The sequence below is a fragment of the Ptychodera flava genome, chromosome 19 (genome assembly GCF_041260155.1).
Source record: "Ptychodera flava strain L36383 chromosome 19, AS_Pfla_20210202, whole genome shotgun sequence".
Lineage (NCBI taxonomy): Eukaryota > Metazoa > Hemichordata > Enteropneusta > Ptychoderidae > Ptychodera > Ptychodera flava.
The window spans coordinates 7,844,931-7,862,434 of NC_091946.1; the positions used below are offsets into that span (position 1 = coordinate 7,844,931).

A 17,504-nucleotide genomic window follows, 5' to 3' on the forward strand; every position below is an offset into this window, starting at 1 on the left:
GTTTTATGTTACAGTCAGGTGCAGATACTTTGTGCATGTTGCAATACAGCTTATCTGGGTTTGAGTAATTCAGTATAGGGGTGGCTGCTTGTTGCTTCATGAGATACGAAACGAGTAAAGATAATAATGATCTTCAGGTGAATATCAGAAACTTCACTACAAAATAAAGATATTTTTAAGCTACACTTGTGGTCTCATTTAGTGCTCTCTGAATTTCAATAAAATCCCCTTTTGTTTGCGTCTACTTCTTCTGTGAATGAGTGGTTTCTTCCAAATAGAGTGGCTGGAGCGACGTGAATGGCGGCAAAACTTTTCTGCCCAGGCTCCAGGCTCACGTACGTCTGGCCACATTCGTGGTATCCACGCAAACAACAATAAAGGAGTTTATGCTTGAGTCCAGGAGACGTGATCATTTCAGCATATTTTTGTAACTTTTGAATTGTATAGAGACAGTACAACCGGCGATTGTGGAGGTAAAAAGAGATGCTACGATGCGAAGCACCATGAGTTTTGTAGAGGTTTGGATCCGTGTCATGAATAAGTATAGCGTACTCGCACCTGAATTTTGCATTTTCGTACAGGTTTTAAAAGCAAACCACAGTAAAAAGGGTCCATAAAATTACATTCGGTTATAGAGACAATTTACCCAGCTATCCCAGTGACTTTCTGCTTTCACACACGAGCAAACGGCCGTCGGCAAGTCGAGCAAACGGCCGTCGGCAAGTCTCATCATTCCGTATCTGGAATAAACTATTTCGTGATTAGGTCGAACGCGTTTCCAGCGGCACCGACTCTCAGGATAAAATCAATTTAGAATACCAAAAGTATTTTACCTAAGTGAAGACAATTATAACTTAGAAATGTAAGTGGAAATTGCACATTGACGCAATGTGATTTCAACCTAAATTGACGCTAAATGTACTGCAGCCTAGTGCGGACGCCCCTCAAAAGAAAAAGCACCCTTCTCCGTTTTGTCACATGACACAAAATACCGTTGCATCTTTCAAAGAAAACTTCAACTGGCCGAGATGTCGACCCGTCTCAATATCGATATGCGACTGAAAATTATTGATTTGTCTACGGCTGGAAACAGTGTGCGTCAGATCGCTGAACAGCTGAATACGCCAAAGTCTACGGTTCAGAACGTGATAACCCTCTTTACCAGGACGGGTTCCGTTTTGCGGCAGAAGATACCAGGAGCTCCGCGTTCAAAATGCTTGCCGGACGTAGTTGAATTTGTCGAATTTCTCAAATTCAAAAAAACATCGATCACTGCCTCTGAGATACGGGCAGAACTCCTTCGTGAAAACATTTGCACGGAAGACTCTCCCAGCATGCAGAACAATTTACGAAATTCTCAGGAGAGATCTGAATTACTCATACAAGAAAATACAAAGTATTCCTGCTGAACAGCTGACTGAACGGAATTTACAGAGGATAATGCTGTATATTGATGCAATCACCCAACTGGACCCTCTCAGCGTTCATTTTTTTGACGAGGCAGGTATCAAAAGGACAACCGCTAACAGACAATACGGGCATAGTCAAATAGGGCAGCGTGCGTTTGAAGTTCAGCGTTATACATCAGACGTGAGTTATACCTTAAACCTCCTTCACTGCGCGCGAGGAGTGAGTTACTTCAGTATTCTTGACGGCCCTTCAAACGGATTAGAAATGGTGCACTTTTTCGAGGAGGCCCTAGAAATGGTGGATGACCAAGGTCAACAGATTTTATCACCACGCGATACTGTGGTAATGGACAACTGTGGTTTTCACCACGGGCGCTTTGCCGAGACAAACTTGCGCCAACTACTGAATGACCGGAGAGTGGATCTGATATTTCAACCCCCTTACAGTCCCGAAATGAATACGTGTGAACTTTGTTTTCGCTACGTGAAATGGTACCTTCAACAGCATGATATATTTGCTACGCAATTTACAGAAACTGCTATCATAGACGGAGTTTCAGAAATTACACCGATAATGTCTCGGAATTTCTTTAGACTATGCGGCTTCCCGTTGTTTTGACTCTGATCATTCATCGGCCTCGGCCTTTGTTTCTCTGTTGCTGTGGGCGCAAATTTTTACCTCTTTAACGCAGATTTGCCCACAAAAACTTATCAAATCACGTAGCTATCTTTGGACTTTGTGACATTCTGATGGTCCCGTAAACAACCGAGCGGAATACAGCTGATCAGCGGACTTGAATTCAGCTTGACTAATACATGTCAACGTTGTCAGAGTTTCTCACATGCTCAAAGTTTTCTTTAAACATAGGTTTGGATTGTGTAGTTGTTTCTCTAGTTTGATGTGCAAAACCGGCATAACACAGATGTTCCTAAGCCATGTTTTGAAGCGTTCTCCTCGGCAATACTGATGGATAGACTACCGTTATACTCTGTAACACGATATAGAATAAACGTTGTTGACAAAAGTGAGACTTAGTTGTGCACTTCTATTTTGTTACGCTCATACATCCACTGGTTTTCACATTCAATATTACAACGCATCAATTCTTGCAAAATGCAGTATTTTAATGACAAAGGAAAAATGTCATCATGTGGCATGGCACATCTGAGAGGAAAAGTTTTTTGTAAGGTAAATATAATCTTCATGAATAAACTCAATAGTTTTTTTAATAACAAATAGAACATTTTTTTGGAAACATAAGTTTAACAGCAATGCAATGTGAAACGTTTTGGTACGCTTATTATGATGAAAAGCTCAGATGGAAATGATTTACGATGTAAATGAGCTTTGTATCAAACAGCCAAAATACCACGAATTTAGAACAGCAAAAGTAGTCTGTTATGCACACTCGCTGACAAGTTATGTACCGGAAGTAGCTGAATCACATGAGAAAATGAACGTGGAATTCAGTATTTTAATGCACTTTTTCAGCAATCCAAGAATGCCAAAATATAAATGCTATAGTTTATGCTTGACAAGTCCGCGAGATCATGTACCGGTAAATGCAAACATCAATGAGAGTCATGTGTCTGTCGCGTTCTTCTTCGACGTCCCAGTTTGTAATAGCAAAGCAGCTTCGAAGAGTGCATCCATATTTGACATGTGTTGTTCAGCATGACGATCTGTTTGCTATCGGGGATGGCCGGTGGCAGCTGGCGTCGGTAGAAATCGCTGCCGCGGCCGTGACTTGTTGAGTTGGTGGTGCCTCAGCTTGAATATCTGTACTACCAGATATTTGACGTAACCCGGCGTCAATCTCCTGAGTTGGCATATTTTCGCGCGTTTCCGAAAGCATCACTGATGACGATATGTTGTGCGGTCGAGACAGAGAGTCTACAGGTGTAAACTGCCCACTCGTTCCGTTTCCTGTATCTTGGAATGTAGCGACTTGGTACGATGGAGATAATCCCATTCCATAATATGGGAAATTTGGGCCTTGTGTTGACGATACGTGTTGGGAGGATAAAAATGGATGGCGAAACTGTTGGGCATATACATGGTCAGGCAGAAGTTGTGCCGGTGTGCGTGCGTAACTTGGATCTGGAGTTAACGAGGGCTGAAAATGGAAAGGATAAATTGGCGGAGGATAATAAAACATGTCGCGGTAACTTTCCCGGCGATTTGCGCGAGCGATACCCTTCAGCTGACGTGGTGTAATGTCTTCATCTTCCGACTGCGAAGATTCGACGTTCTCTGCTTCACGATCTGCACAACGCCCAATCCCCCTTACGGCATTTCCGAATCCTTTCTTGCTTGCGATGTCCACTGGAGTTAGCGCACTCCGTATCGGAGAGGTCCGAAGTTTGATGACTTTTCATTGTTTGCACCGGAGACGCTTCGTGAAAAACGAAAAGAAATAAAAGGAGATTAAAATAATAAACAAGCAAATAATAAATTTATACATATTATGAACGACTTTATGTCGCACTGCTCACTACATTCATGAAGTACAATTTATTGTTCAATTCAACTCAAAATGAGTATGTTTACTTACCATTGATAAGAATGTCGTATATTTTTGTACAACTCTCCTTTTCCTCCGCCGAGCATCCACTGTATTCACTGTTCATGGAGCGCAACTGTTCTTTGATGGCCCTGGAAAATTTTGTACGATCATTTTCGGCGTTAGACAGTGCGGGAAGGTTCTTTACTTGGTTATTGAAGGCTTTCCTCAGAATGCTTAGGTCACGTTGAAGGTCAGTTTTGCCTGTCGTTGTTCGACGATTGTATTTATCATGGAAGGCAGCGAGGAGCCGTGGGGTGATGGTTGTTGTGAAAACACTGGTAGATCGACTTTGAAAGTCATGCAACTGCTTTAGTTCGTTTTCTTTCGATGTTATTACTTTTGTTAGTTGGCTTTCCCGCTCCTTTAGTTGTTTCAGACGTGCCATGTAGTCATGTTTGTGCTTATCCGATCTCCCGCAGAAAATGTAACCCCTGCAAGGCTCACCCAGTGGACAGCCCTCGCTGTTCCTATTGCCGGTAGCCCTGTGTCCGCGGCGGTGACAAATGTTGCAAGTACTTCTGAGATTAGTTCCCACGGGTTTGGCTTCGGTAACTACTCTGTCCATTTCTTGCTTCTGTGCTATCACTGCCACTTTTTCACTTTTGAGAAATTCTATTTCCTTACACATTTCTTCCTCTTTCTTATCTTTCCATCGTTTGCTTTTCGACTTGACGGTCTCTGACTCATGATCAAGTTGTAGTTGTTGTCTTGCTCGTATCAGTCTTTCGCCATCTCCGCCTGCACTGTTGTCATTACTAGACTCATCCCGATCTCTTTTCGGCCTTGTAAAGCCATGGCTGGTGAACACCCTTCGCTGACCATAAGTTTTAATCGAACGAAGTCCGCATTATGAACTGGTACAGCGCATCGGTACATATCTTGAAGATCATATTCATTATCACTGAGAGTGATGACAGTCTTCTCATCGTTGACGTATTGTAACTGAAAAGCTACATTTTTGAGCGATGATATGTTTTGAGTGATGAAAGACGTCAATTGGGAATATTGTTTGAGTTGTTCTTTGGCGTACACCTGACGGGTTCTGCCGCGGTAAAGTATTTGAAATTGGTACATAATCAGCGAACTAAATAAGAATAATGATAATGTCAACTGTGTTCATTTGAAACTTCACTTCGCGAGGTGAACCGCTCAGCTATTACCTGGAAGTTTTGCTGCCAAAAGTCGTGTAACCACTCATTGGCCGTCCTGTATGGAAGATACCACTCATTCACAAACAACAATTGCAGCGAACATCATGCACATTTTATTGAAATCCGATGAGCAGTAAATGAGACAAAAAGAGTAGCTTGAAGAAATATCTTTATTTAGTAGGGTAGTTTTGCTCCACTGTCTATGGAAAAGTGTATGATATTATCCCAGATATTATTATCTTTACTCGTTTTGAATCCCATGAAACAACAAGCAGCCACCCCTATACTGAATTACTCAAACCCAGATAAGCTGTATTGCAACATGCACAAAGTATCTGCACCTGACTGTAACAAAACGATATCGCTGACAAGTTAACAAAGTCACTGGCGAATTACATAGGGATATAGCAATATGCCTCGCAATACAGCTGGGTACTTTGCTAATTAGGTGTCCAGTTTCCACTCGCGCTCGCTGTAACGAAAAGTACACACATCTATCACAGATAACTGCCAGATTTATTTAAACTTCAAAAGCAAACTCTTAGCAATGAAAACTTTTATGTAACATACTGTCACTGCATCCGAAGTTTATACGTAATGAGACCAAACTTCTGCAAATTTTGAGAAAGAAAAACAACTCGGCATGAACCTTAGTTGAAGCAAGGGAATACTAAAACATTCTGAATAACATTCATCATACAATTTTTCCTTTTACTGACTGTAGGGCAACTAAGCTGATGGGCCCTGTTTCAGTCTTCACGAATAAAGGAACATACTGCTATATCCTCTGACACTGTGTGAAACGTGGAAAAACGAGGATTGACTAGTAATAATAACACTTCAAAATACGTCGAAAATATACTTGCACTTGCAGCTCACGCGAATTCCGCAACATAAAATTGAGCCATATGATAACAGTAAAAAACGTTCACTTATATCGCAACTGTTTACAAAATGTGTTTTCTCATGTATAAACTTATGTGATGCATGGGAAACTGCAAGTTTTCGTATTTGAAGTTATGAAGTGGTCGTAACGGGTTGATCGTCCACGGTATCTCTTTGCAGTAAAGGTTGGTTGTATATGTTATTTGGTTGGCTGAAAATATATGGAAATTGGTGGGGCACATAAGGATAATAAAATGAATCTTGGGGTAAGTACTGCAGTTGTGACTGACTGGTACATGGAACTGATGTAGCCGTGGGGAAGGAATATGACGGTGTATATTGGTAAGGTGTCATACTACTATAAGTTATTAGTCGATCAGCGGCTTGATTCCATGTTTGCGAATCGGTCACACAAACACTGGCCGAGGCACTTGTTACAACTGTCGGCATGTTTGGTGACAACTCATCTGTTGCTGTGACTGCCTCATGGCCTTTGGTTCTAGTGCTACGGTTTGACAGTCATCCCTGTCGGTTGTAGTATTGGGAAATCTTATGCCCTTGCTTTTTAGTGTTTCCTTCACAGTATCTTTTCTCTGGGCTCGCCCAGTGCTTCTGTCAAAGCGACTCAAAATGCGCTGGAAGTGCTCGGCTTCCTCAGTTAATTTTCCGGCACTTTCCCACGATAGTGATTCTTCAGGATGCAGATATCACAGTTGAGAACTTGTTTTCTTGGTCGGGGGCCGATGGATGTCTCACACAGGTATTTTTCTTTGTTGCTGTTGATGAGAGCTGCCTCAACTCGACGCTCAAATGTATTATGAAGTTTATCCTGCAGTTGAATTTTATCTTTTAGTTCATTCTGCTTCTTTTGTAATTCTTTCTTTGTAATATCGCGTTTTCTACTGATCTCAGCAACCGTATCCTTTTCATCCTTATGTTTCGATAGATCTCCACAAACTGCAGCTGATATACACTGACCATTTGGGCAATTACTCCGGATATGGCCTTCCCTTAGATGACACTTGCTGCACTTGTTTCCGCTTCCGAAGTCGGTGGCTGGCGCGTACTTTTTATTCATGCGAAGAAGACTTGTATCTATCAATTTCATTTCTTCTTCCAGATCCAAAACCTCCTCCTTCATTTCGTTTATTTCACTCTGCAAAGGTGTTTTGAATTCATAGTCGGCGAATCGTAAATTATCCGCGTGCACATACTCATCTTCACGGTCCGTGACTGAGTCTGAAGACTCGCCAAACTTCAAGCGTTTTGCATTGTTAGATCGCAACGTACGCTGGGGTGTATTAAAGTCAGATAAAGATTTGTCCGTCTGAGGTTGACCAACGATCTCGATTGCACCACTTGCCGGCGAATAACCCTCGACCACTGTTATCTTGATCCTACGATACTCTACATCTGCGATGAAACTGGCACAGCGTTTTAGATCAACTATGTCCATCTCACTTGTTTTTGACAGAGTGATTGCAACACCCTCTTCGTTCTCATACTGAATTTGATACTCACACGAACTGAGTGACGGAATATTTGACCGAACTTGGCTGTCGAGGTCGTGGTACGAGTCCAAAAGGGTTGTGTAAAATTGTCTGCGTTTTCCCCCTGTATTGGACTTGGACTTGGTATAAAAGACTCATGCTTGTTTATGGCAATGAGTTAAATCTGTGCCTGCCTATCTGCGCCCGCTGCTCTCAGAGAGCAAAGTTGGCGGGAACAAGTTTACATGTTCAAGTTTTGATGAACACTGAATACACAGGTGGTTTCCGTAATGGAAGTCAAACGGGCTACACTGGGTGAGTGTTCATTTATTTCTCATTATCTTGAAGCTACCCTTCAGGGTACCATACAAATAAATGTTTAGTCATTTTCATAACCAATAGCTTCAATTTTTGCATTTATTTTAATATTCCCGGTAAAAAATCACGCCCTTTAGTGCAAATCACATCCCTTGATGTTAAATGGAATAGTCTTCCGGTGTGTTTGACCGAGACTGCTAAGCTTTGAACCAATCATACGCCTGTATCGGGAAAGATTACTGTCATGTCACTCTTAGGTAAAAGTTCTGCTACAGTGTTATAGCTCCGTAACATTCTGCATGATAAGAGAAAGTGCGGCAATCGACATATCCTTTGATGTTGTGTGTCGGAGTACAACAACTTATACGTTACAGTCAAGAAACCCGTGTGTGCCAAACCCTGAAACTCCACACTAAAATGACAAGCGCTGTAAGAGTAAAACCTCATTACATCACATAAAGTGGTCTGTTTCGTTCGCATGTCATGCCTAAGCTATTATGGTTCTATACTCGGGGTCGGAAACAACAAATTCGTTACTCTTACTGCGTCGACTTCACAGAGGCCGCAGTAGGCTCGTGCGCAGAATCAGTTATTATTACTGGCCTTCGGGACCGAGAAAATTGAGAAACAATGCGCATGCGGAAATTTTCCATCTTCCTGACCTTTTTGTTTGTGTGGTACAGTAGCAAACACATGGCAAAGTGTCTTTCAGTAGACCTATTTGTCATGATGTTCGGTAATTGGAAATGTCTCCCTCCTCTTAGCGCCATTCGTTTGTTAGCAAATGAGCCATGCGCAGTGTATATCAGCTTAGGCCGTGTAAAGAAAATTCTTTGTTTGCCGTCCTTGATATTTAAAAACCTACCAGCCAGCCAGCAAAACAAACAAACACAGGAAAAAACCACAACATAGATCAATCGCACAAAGTTTGCCTTTCCATAGGTCACAAGTATAAAAACTATTACATTTACAATGAAGTGTTTCTTGTGCTCCACAATAAGCACGTTCAAAGCAATGCTTGGAAACTCAATTTATACTTGTATTAGTACAACAAGCATACTTATAGTAAGGTGACCGTGAGTCTGAACAAAAATTTCATAAACAATAGCAGTAAACACTGCACAGTGTGATAGGCAAAATGCTTGATATACATTCAGTATATTTACGTACTTTGACGTATATGGAACACAAATTAGTAACACACTTTATGCATATCTTTGTGTATGGAACATATCAATACGTTGATATGCCTAGCGTATATGTAGGTAGAACAAGAGTAAACCTAATGCAGATCTTTGCACACGAAGTGTACATTGTACTTGTGCATTTTATTAGTATATTTGATAAATGTACAGAGTCAGTGTAAGAGTGAATATCAAGCATTTTGCCCATACGTTTATGCACTAGGTGGTCATGGCAAAATTATTAATTAAAATAACAAGAGCTCAATTATGAATACAAAGAACATTTGCGACAAATGCAAAAAAGATGCTAGTTACGTATGGTTACGAAGTTTGGACGAAAACAACAATATATTTGAATTATATTAATAAGTACTTAATGAAAGAACATGAGAATTTCCCGTGATAATTTGCAACGTGTTACAGTGACATTTGTATATTAATTATGACGTGTAAATTTAAGCTCGAGGCCTGGATTGATGTTTACGATTGGACGTATAATTTTATCATTAATTCATATCTATCGTATGATCAAAGCCATGCCTTAAAGATGACCTTTAAAATCGAATTCTAAAATAATACGGGACAGGGAATACAAAGGACAAGACAGAAAAATATAACAGACAGGGCAGAAAGACCAAAATGAAGTCTCAGGCATTTAGACAGAGGCGTATCTTGGGCGATGGCACCTGTCAAGCTTGTCTACCGAGAAATATAGTAAATGTAGTACCAACGAACTCTGAACATCTCGTGTAGTCATTTGAAGATTCCTCGTACCTCTCAGCGAGCCAAGACGAGCCCATGAGTCAAGACCGTATAACGAGATAAACAACACGAGAAAAACGAAGAGTTATAATTGTTTTGACAACCTGTACACTATGGATTTCAAAAATGTTGCGGAAGAACAAAAAGCGTTCTTTCAAAACCTGAAAATTTTCAAATATTAGACTGCAAAAGTTACTGAGTATCACAAAGTATGTAGTTGCTTCTCAGAAAACAAATGCTAAACATCTCTGTACAAGTTAAACTACTGTCTCTTTCATACAATTACAATTTTGTAATAAGAAGTGTGGGTAGCTGAACATATCATAACAGCCTTGAGTGTAAATCAAGTGTCAAATAATACAAGTCCTGAGCACAGTTCCTAGTGAGTTAAATGCTCCATTAACTCAAACTTTTGGCTATTTATTCTGAATTCTGAATTCTGTGTATCAACTACTTTTTAGCCTACTTCCAATAGCGCTGATCGCGATGTCAGATTTGTTACTAAATATAGCTGCATGCGCGCGACATCAGACACCGCTGCCTGAAATTCGGACAAATTTTGTTGTTGTATGGGCGGTTGTTGATGTAGCTTGAAGTCTGAGCCATAAATTCATATGAATTAGTGTGACTTTAAGTATGCATTGTAACATTAGCAGATTTCATTTTCATTTTTCTTGCGGAAAATGTGGACAGATATTTATTTTTGCATATTAATGAAGGAAAAATGACATTTGGTGATCAGCGCTATTGCATACTAAAATGCTAGATATTTTGCTTGTCAAGTAAGCACATTTATTTATTTATTTATTTATTTATTTATTTATTTATTTATTTATTTATTTATTTATTTATTTATTTATTTATTTATTTATTTATTTATTTATTTATTTATTTGACGGGTCAACAGCCCAAAAGGCACAATAACAGACTGCGAGTCATAAAATTTGCGGACAAAAGAAGGGAACGATGCGCCGTATTTTCAATGGCCGAATGATCATTGCTATTTTTGAAAACTGAATTATAATCCAAACTTATAAAATGACCCAATTGTTTGGTAGCAGAAAACATTTTCAAAGAAAAAACAACTTCAACTGCGTACAAACTATTTGGAGGAATTCAACAACGAACATTTCAGGGTACCTACTTGCCCCGATGCGGATCCAATATTGTGATCAATCGCGGAAAAGTTTACCTAAATTTTGTTCCGTTCCTTATTTGAAGCTAAACCAGTCCAGAATTATTGTTTTGATCCTTTTTTATGGAGACCAAAACTATTCCGTCGACATTAAAACTTTGAGGCAGAAATCAACTTTTGAAACGGTCGATTGATCTTACGGGTATACACCTACAACATTAACAGGAGGTGCAGATGTACAGTTTACGTACAGCGGCTGATGTACCATTTTACGATAGATAGTCTGATTTGTATTGCAACGATCGTACGACATCTGAGATTTTTGCGACGTTTTAATAAACTGCTGTGTGATGGTACCCTGAATGTGTCATTGCGGACAAAAGAAGGGAACAATGCGCCGTATTTTCGAGCATACGATCTGTGTTTTTCAGAATTCGCCCAAAAAGCTACCCGCACGCAGACGGCAATAAAGAATTTATTTTAAGGCGCCTGACGTTCATTTTAAAATAATGTTTAATGTCGTATTGTCAGAGCGTGATAGTACATAGATCATATTAGTCGCTCCACACCAAAACAAAATCTTACATATTCCGTGTCAATCGGGATATCTAACGGAAGTGACCAAGCAAATGACTGTCCAGTGAGCCGTATCGTAAAAGCAAAAACACGATGTAAATATACAGTGTGATGTTGAGCTGCTGATTTTTCTTGGATAGGATGATCTGCAGTGAAAAATTCCCATGAGAGACACAGCAATTGATTCTGTGGTTCAAATAAGCGTAAACCCCCTTTAAGAAGTATCAATCGTCACATTCAATATCGCTTGTCCTGTTATTGCCGGTTGAGTTTCTGTTTGGTCACGCAAACACAGTTTGGTTGAGTTATAGATCAAGTTGCGTCCGTCTATCCCTCAAGTACCGTTTTCCTGACTGGTCTGAAACAAATTCACTCCAATGTGATGACACAAAGATATCACACGATAAAGCACATTTCACGTAAAATATTATTGCAATACGGTTGAGTATGGTGGCAGATGTCCATTTTGTGACGATTTTTTCATTGCCAGAGCCATTAAGCAGATGTTCCTGAACAAATCTTAATCAAAGATAGTATAACGGCAATGTCAATTTGTGTTGCAATATGTTCAAATATGGCTACAAGACGTCATTTTGCCACGATTTTTCATGTCAAACGCCATTCTTGGACGTGTCTGAACTGACTTTATTTAAACTTGGTACGAGGACAATAAACTATAATTTTCGTACGACCTTCACTTTTGTCGCACTACTGCCCAATACTCAGCGATCATTTTGATACAACTTTTGTACGCCCAGAGCTCTTCCGCAGACACGCCAGAAGAGATCTCATAAAAAGTGGGTAGTAAGACAGTTTACTATGTTATTCATATACGTGTCAATTTATGTCATGATGTGATCTACTATGGCTGACGGGCGGTCATTTTGTTATGATTTTTCAGAGGCATTACTAACACTTCTAAACCCATTCCATTTTAACTTGGTAGGAAATCGTGAGATTGTTTTCATTCGTATTTCAACTTTTGTCGTCAAATAATCAATGACATATTTTTTTCTTTTAATATTCCGAAGACGGCGTGGTCTTGAAATCAATGGCATGTGTAATCTGTGTGGCTGTCGTTTTATATGGATTCCAATATTTACTCTTGCGAAGACACATTCGGAACGTCATAAAAGTGCCACAGTCAATGACTCGACATGGATATGAAAATTTGCCTGCCTATTCAAAAGAACAAGACACGGCAATTACACACGCATCAGGCAAAAGTACATGTGATTCCACTCAATACAGAAAACTTCTAACCATCAGAGATAGGGCAACTGTGATGGAATCAGCTATTTCCAGAGCCATGGAGGAATTGCATATCACTAAACTGATGATGAAGACAGCTTTGGCGCACAAAACGTCATTTGCTAGATTGAAGGCGTCTCTCAAAGATGTTCTGCTCACTGGTAGATCGTTAAATGTAGGATTGGTCGGTGGGTCAATATCGGTCGGCACGGTGATATATGGGGAACAATATCTATTCGCAAACCGTAGTCTCCGACTTTTGGAGGACGTCCTCGGATCTCCCATCGTTTTTCAAAATGGCGCCGTGGGAGCTACCACAACCCTATATCACATTTTGTGCATGGATAATCATTTGGACTTACAAATTCTGGACATGATACTATGGGAAAGCGCCGTGAATGATTTCTACGGGTTTCTTGGGCCAGAACTCCAGGAAGAATTCACAAGATTGGTGATGAAACTACCAAACCAGCCCCAGCTGGTCTACGTTAACTTCCAGTTCGGTAAACATGTACTTGAGAAAAATTGCGTAAATAATGAGCAATGTTGTAGTAACCCTCTAAGTAAATACTACGATGTGCCGTCTATTAATATGCCGGATGCTGTGTGCGATCTCATCCGTAGCAACAGGGCAGACGATCTGGTGGGACCTGACAACTGTCATCCAAGTCGGAAAGCACATGCTATGATGTCTATATTTCTCATTCAGTTATTAAAGGATGCCATCTATGAGGCCATACATGATTCGCTAAAAACTGTGCTGGCGGATTGTGACTTCGATCTACGTAAACTTCAAAGTCCAAACATCCAAAGCAGAAAACTTCCGAAACCCTTGTTCGACGAGATACGCATAATCCATCCACAGTGCCGATCAACTGCACGCTCACAGTCTGGTAATATAAATGAGCTGGTGCCCTCTTATCGCGGAAATTGGAGACTGAGCCAAGCTAAACGCACAAAAGGTCGCCTGGACACAAAGGCCTTCTGGCTTTCACAGCCAAATAGCATCATAAGATTTCGGTTTGATGTCAAGCCTCACAAAAATTTAACCAGTAACTTGATTGTGATGACAATGGGAGACCAAACAAACGGCCTCGCATTTCTGACTCTCGACAAGGACAGTATGTACTGCATAAATTCGCACCATAAACATAACCTATGGCAATTTCACTTTGTGAAGAGTGGCCTACCACCCGGCAACCACCTCTTGACGGTTCTTTCACGAGACAAACCTGTTCGCTTTGCGGCTATAATAACCACCTACGATGACCAAACCCAATATAATTTACCGAAATATAAGCCCGTTTATCTCAAATTTGTACTTGAAAGAAAGGTAGTTAAGAGTCCACAGGAGTGTTGGGAAACGGAATGGTAAATTAATCGCAATCATACCAATCCATAATCCAATGACAGTAGGTCAGAATTCGTAAGACAATAGTTGTAAATATAGACACAAAACAGCACAGAACAGACAGTAAATAGACGGTACACAAACAAAGTCATATTCATCAAAGAAAGATATATGGACCTCTGGCCAGAAGACCAAGAAGTGATGTATGGTGTTTTCGAAAATAGCAAGCGCATCCTGCCCCACATGTGGCACCTGCCATATATCAATCTATAAGTCAGATAGGTAGTGGTCACTAACTACGGCCCAATGTCACCGATGCCATCAGTGATCATTTGTCGAAGAGATATATTGTATTTATCTACCAGCTTGCGATACCTGCCAAAAAAGCGTTTGAATGAAGAGACAAGTCTTGCTCTGGTGTAACCTTGATTTAACAGTTTGTAAGAGAGATGGTAATTTCGCACCTGAGGAAACCGGGCGAAATGTTCTCCAGGAAAAAACTCAGCTTTTCTTACACTACCTGAGTTTATCAAGCAAATGGACCTCCTGGAATATGACGATTTAAAAATCTATTCCGTGTCGGTCTGGTATCTTTATCTTTATTCTTGCATGATATCTCCAAAATTATAAGCACAAAAAGGTTATAACATAAGTAAGCTCTGGCGGAAAATACTGTCGATTTACATTTATAGGGAGTAAGAGGTCGACTGTAGACGATGTGATAGGGTGGCAAGGATGCCATCATGATAGTTTTCCTATTCAAAGATTTCACAACTTGCATGTGCATTCAATGTAAGTTATTTAAGTGCGTCTTTTCCTTTTAGGGGGCTATTTGATTTATGGGGAAGCTGGAGGAAAAAGGTACGGCAACAATATTTTGCACCCACTCTGGCAGCAATGTTTTTGTCCAAGTGAGTCATAGTATTTAAAAAAAATCTGAAACTATCATGCTGTCAGGCACACAGCACAATAAATTACCTAAAATTCTGAATGATTTGTACCAATGACGGGTGCTTTTCATATAACGTTTTCTGCTTATAGGCAGCAACAGAAAGTAATAAGTTTAGACATTTTCAGTAAAATTTCAAAATAATCATTAAATTACCATTATAGTCATGTGTTCTTCAGGTACCTTTTGGATGCTAGTTATTACAAACTGGAGTGGGCATTCTCTGAGAAAAAACAGTAAGTAACTCGCTTTTGTCACCATTGGGAGAAAAATCAATATCCTTTTGTTTCATAAAACAGAGGCAAATAGTCTTAATACTTTCCATTAAATTATTCTCTATCACTATGGAAACAATCTGTTGAAGTTTTTACAAAATTACTTTCTCCTTTCTCAATCAAGCATGATTTTCCAAGTCATTTAAAATGGGAATAGAGAAGAATGGTTCGCTTATAATGTATTTTCAGAATTTATAAAACAAGTCTATGAATCTGTCTAAACATAGAGACATTGTAAACTTCCCAGGAATATCCAATGGTACAAATCATAATGAATCCTGGGATATCTCCAGTATTGTGTAGCATCACCAAATTTGGAAGTGACTGGGGCTAGTGTCTAGCATGTTGGTGCATCCTACGGGCCTTCCCAAAACAGATCATGACACTTTTTGATTGTTCAATATATACAAATCATAAACAATGTTACCTCTACCATTTCCTATCATTTTTTTGCCTTGATTTTTATTTGGTAGTTATAAATCTTCCTAGAAACAGCTTGTATAGTTCTTATTAAATTAACTTTGCTGGTTCTTAAGGATATCAAAATTCAGATACTTTAACTTGTCAGTTGCGATAAAATTAGCTATGTGAATTTTAGGACAGCTTTGCTTTTCAGATATCAACAAAATATTCTGCAAAAAATCCTTTTCTGATGTTTTTAAGTTTGAAATATGGTTCATAGATACCTAGCTTTCAACAATTTGCCTTTTAAAGAGCCAGTATGGGAAATTGTTAAACATAACTTTTTTAAGGACTAGGTCGCATTTTTTTACATTTTCCTTGAATCGGTTACTTCACTTTTTAGGCTTAATAAATTCTGTTCACTTGTTTTGACTAGTCTTCAACAAAGTTCTGTATAGAAAGTATTTATTCTTCAAATGTCTATTCCCAAAATTGTTTAAGATGTTTTGGGGTTTTTCGCTTTCATATAAAGTTCTACTTTAAGGTTATCTATAAGGATTTGTGCATGTTGTTGTTCTTTCCTTGCTTTGAAAGTTTTTACCAATGTTTTACAACGCACAATTTTAGCTTTATCAAGAGGTGTTTATAGTATGCAGAGTGGTATATGCTGTTTCTTTTAAACCTGTCAGGGTGTTGAAAGTGTTTACACTTCATATCTGTTACATGGTTTAAAAGCCACGTCGATGTCAACATGTTTGAAAGAAGACTGGAGTTAATGTAATTAAATGTGCAATGAGTATAACAAAACATAATGATTTACGCAGATTTAAGTTGCGGCTAAAAAGGTTTTGTTTCTTTCTTACATATCTTTGCAAATTACATAAAACATATACCATTGCTATTACCAGTACCTTCTTTTGCAATAAATAGGTTCAAAAGAAAAAACCACAAATGGAACTAATTTGGGATAATTGGATGGTGAAATAATGTCGGTTTCATCTTCATATTAAGCTAACCTACTTTTCTTTTTGAGTTATACTCTTGTTTTTATGAGTAATTTGTAATATTACAACGTTCAGCTATAGGGCACCTAACACATTTAAGAAATTTGAAAAATGCGAAGATCGTAAATCAATTCCAATCGTGTTAAATGTAAAACTTTAATCAACATGTAAATACGTATTAAACTGATATTTGACAAATAATGACAATGCATTATCTGACGCTTGGCAGTAATGATTTTGTAAACATCTTTTTAATAACCAGAATACAAGTACACATCCATGAATATTCAGGTTTGTGCTTATTTCCACTAATCCATTCATACCATATATTCTATGCAGCATATAGCTTGGTCGTAATTACGCGCAAAATGCGGCAGCTCCAGAGACTACCGAAGACACAATCCACTGTGTTAGAATACGTGGCAACAATTTTAAAGCCTTAAAGAATAGTTTCTTTCCCTGCTAACTGGACAGACATTTCATCCCTTTAAATGACCAGCAACAGTTTTTGGAATCTTCTAATCCCCCCCCCAAATTTGCCACCAATTAGACGCTTGCGAACGTGACAGGCACTTAACGATTACGTACGAAAAAGGCGATTTGTGTATAGAAAACGTAGTTCTTGTGTGTCTTTCAAGTTAAAACTTTTTGCTAGTGTCGATGATGTGCAGTATATGTATGTACGGGTTTAGTGTGCGTCTTTTTCATTCTAGCTTGTGCTTGCTGTCTTGATATAAAACATTAATATGCAGAAAAGCTGCAGGAATTTTTAGAGATATCTCTGTACACGGCCTG

At 39.2% G+C, this 17,504-nt stretch overlaps 2 protein-coding genes across 2 annotated transcripts in view; one reads left to right on the top strand and one right to left on the bottom strand.

The window, feature by feature from the left end:
- Positions 1-16,255, top strand: part of LOC139118219 (uncharacterized) — a 37,344-nt gene extending 21,089 nt beyond the window's left edge. The window contains exon 4 of the mRNA XM_070681503.1: positions 12,509-16,255. Within this exon, the coding sequence (XP_070537604.1) occupies positions 12,509-14,103 (1,595 nt within the window). The 3' untranslated portion in view covers positions 14,104-16,255. The remainder of the gene's footprint in view (positions 1-12,508) is intronic.
- Positions 2,415-4,815, bottom strand: LOC139118475 (uncharacterized). The gene is made up of 2 exons (XM_070681768.1): positions 3,965-4,815; positions 2,415-3,805 (listed from the first exon to the last, which is right to left on the bottom strand). Exons 1-2 carry the CDS (start codon positions 4,602-4,604, stop codon positions 3,669-3,671), a joined length of 777 nt encoding a protein of 258 aa, XP_070537869.1. The 5' UTR covers positions 4,605-4,815; the 3' UTR covers positions 2,415-3,668.
- Positions 16,256-17,504: the final 1,249 nt, after the last annotated feature.

What these genes read in the sequence shown, in the direction of transcription:
- LOC139118475 (XM_070681768.1), bottom strand. Translation starts at nt 4,604, where the DNA reads ATGTGTAAGGAAATAGAATTTCTCAAAAGTGAAAAAGTGGCAGTGATA. An exon ending in ATACGACATTCTTATCAATG is followed by an intron (nt 3,806 to 3,964) that starts GTAAGTAAACAT and finishes TTTTTCACGAAG; the next exon opens with CGTCTCCGGTGCAAACAATG.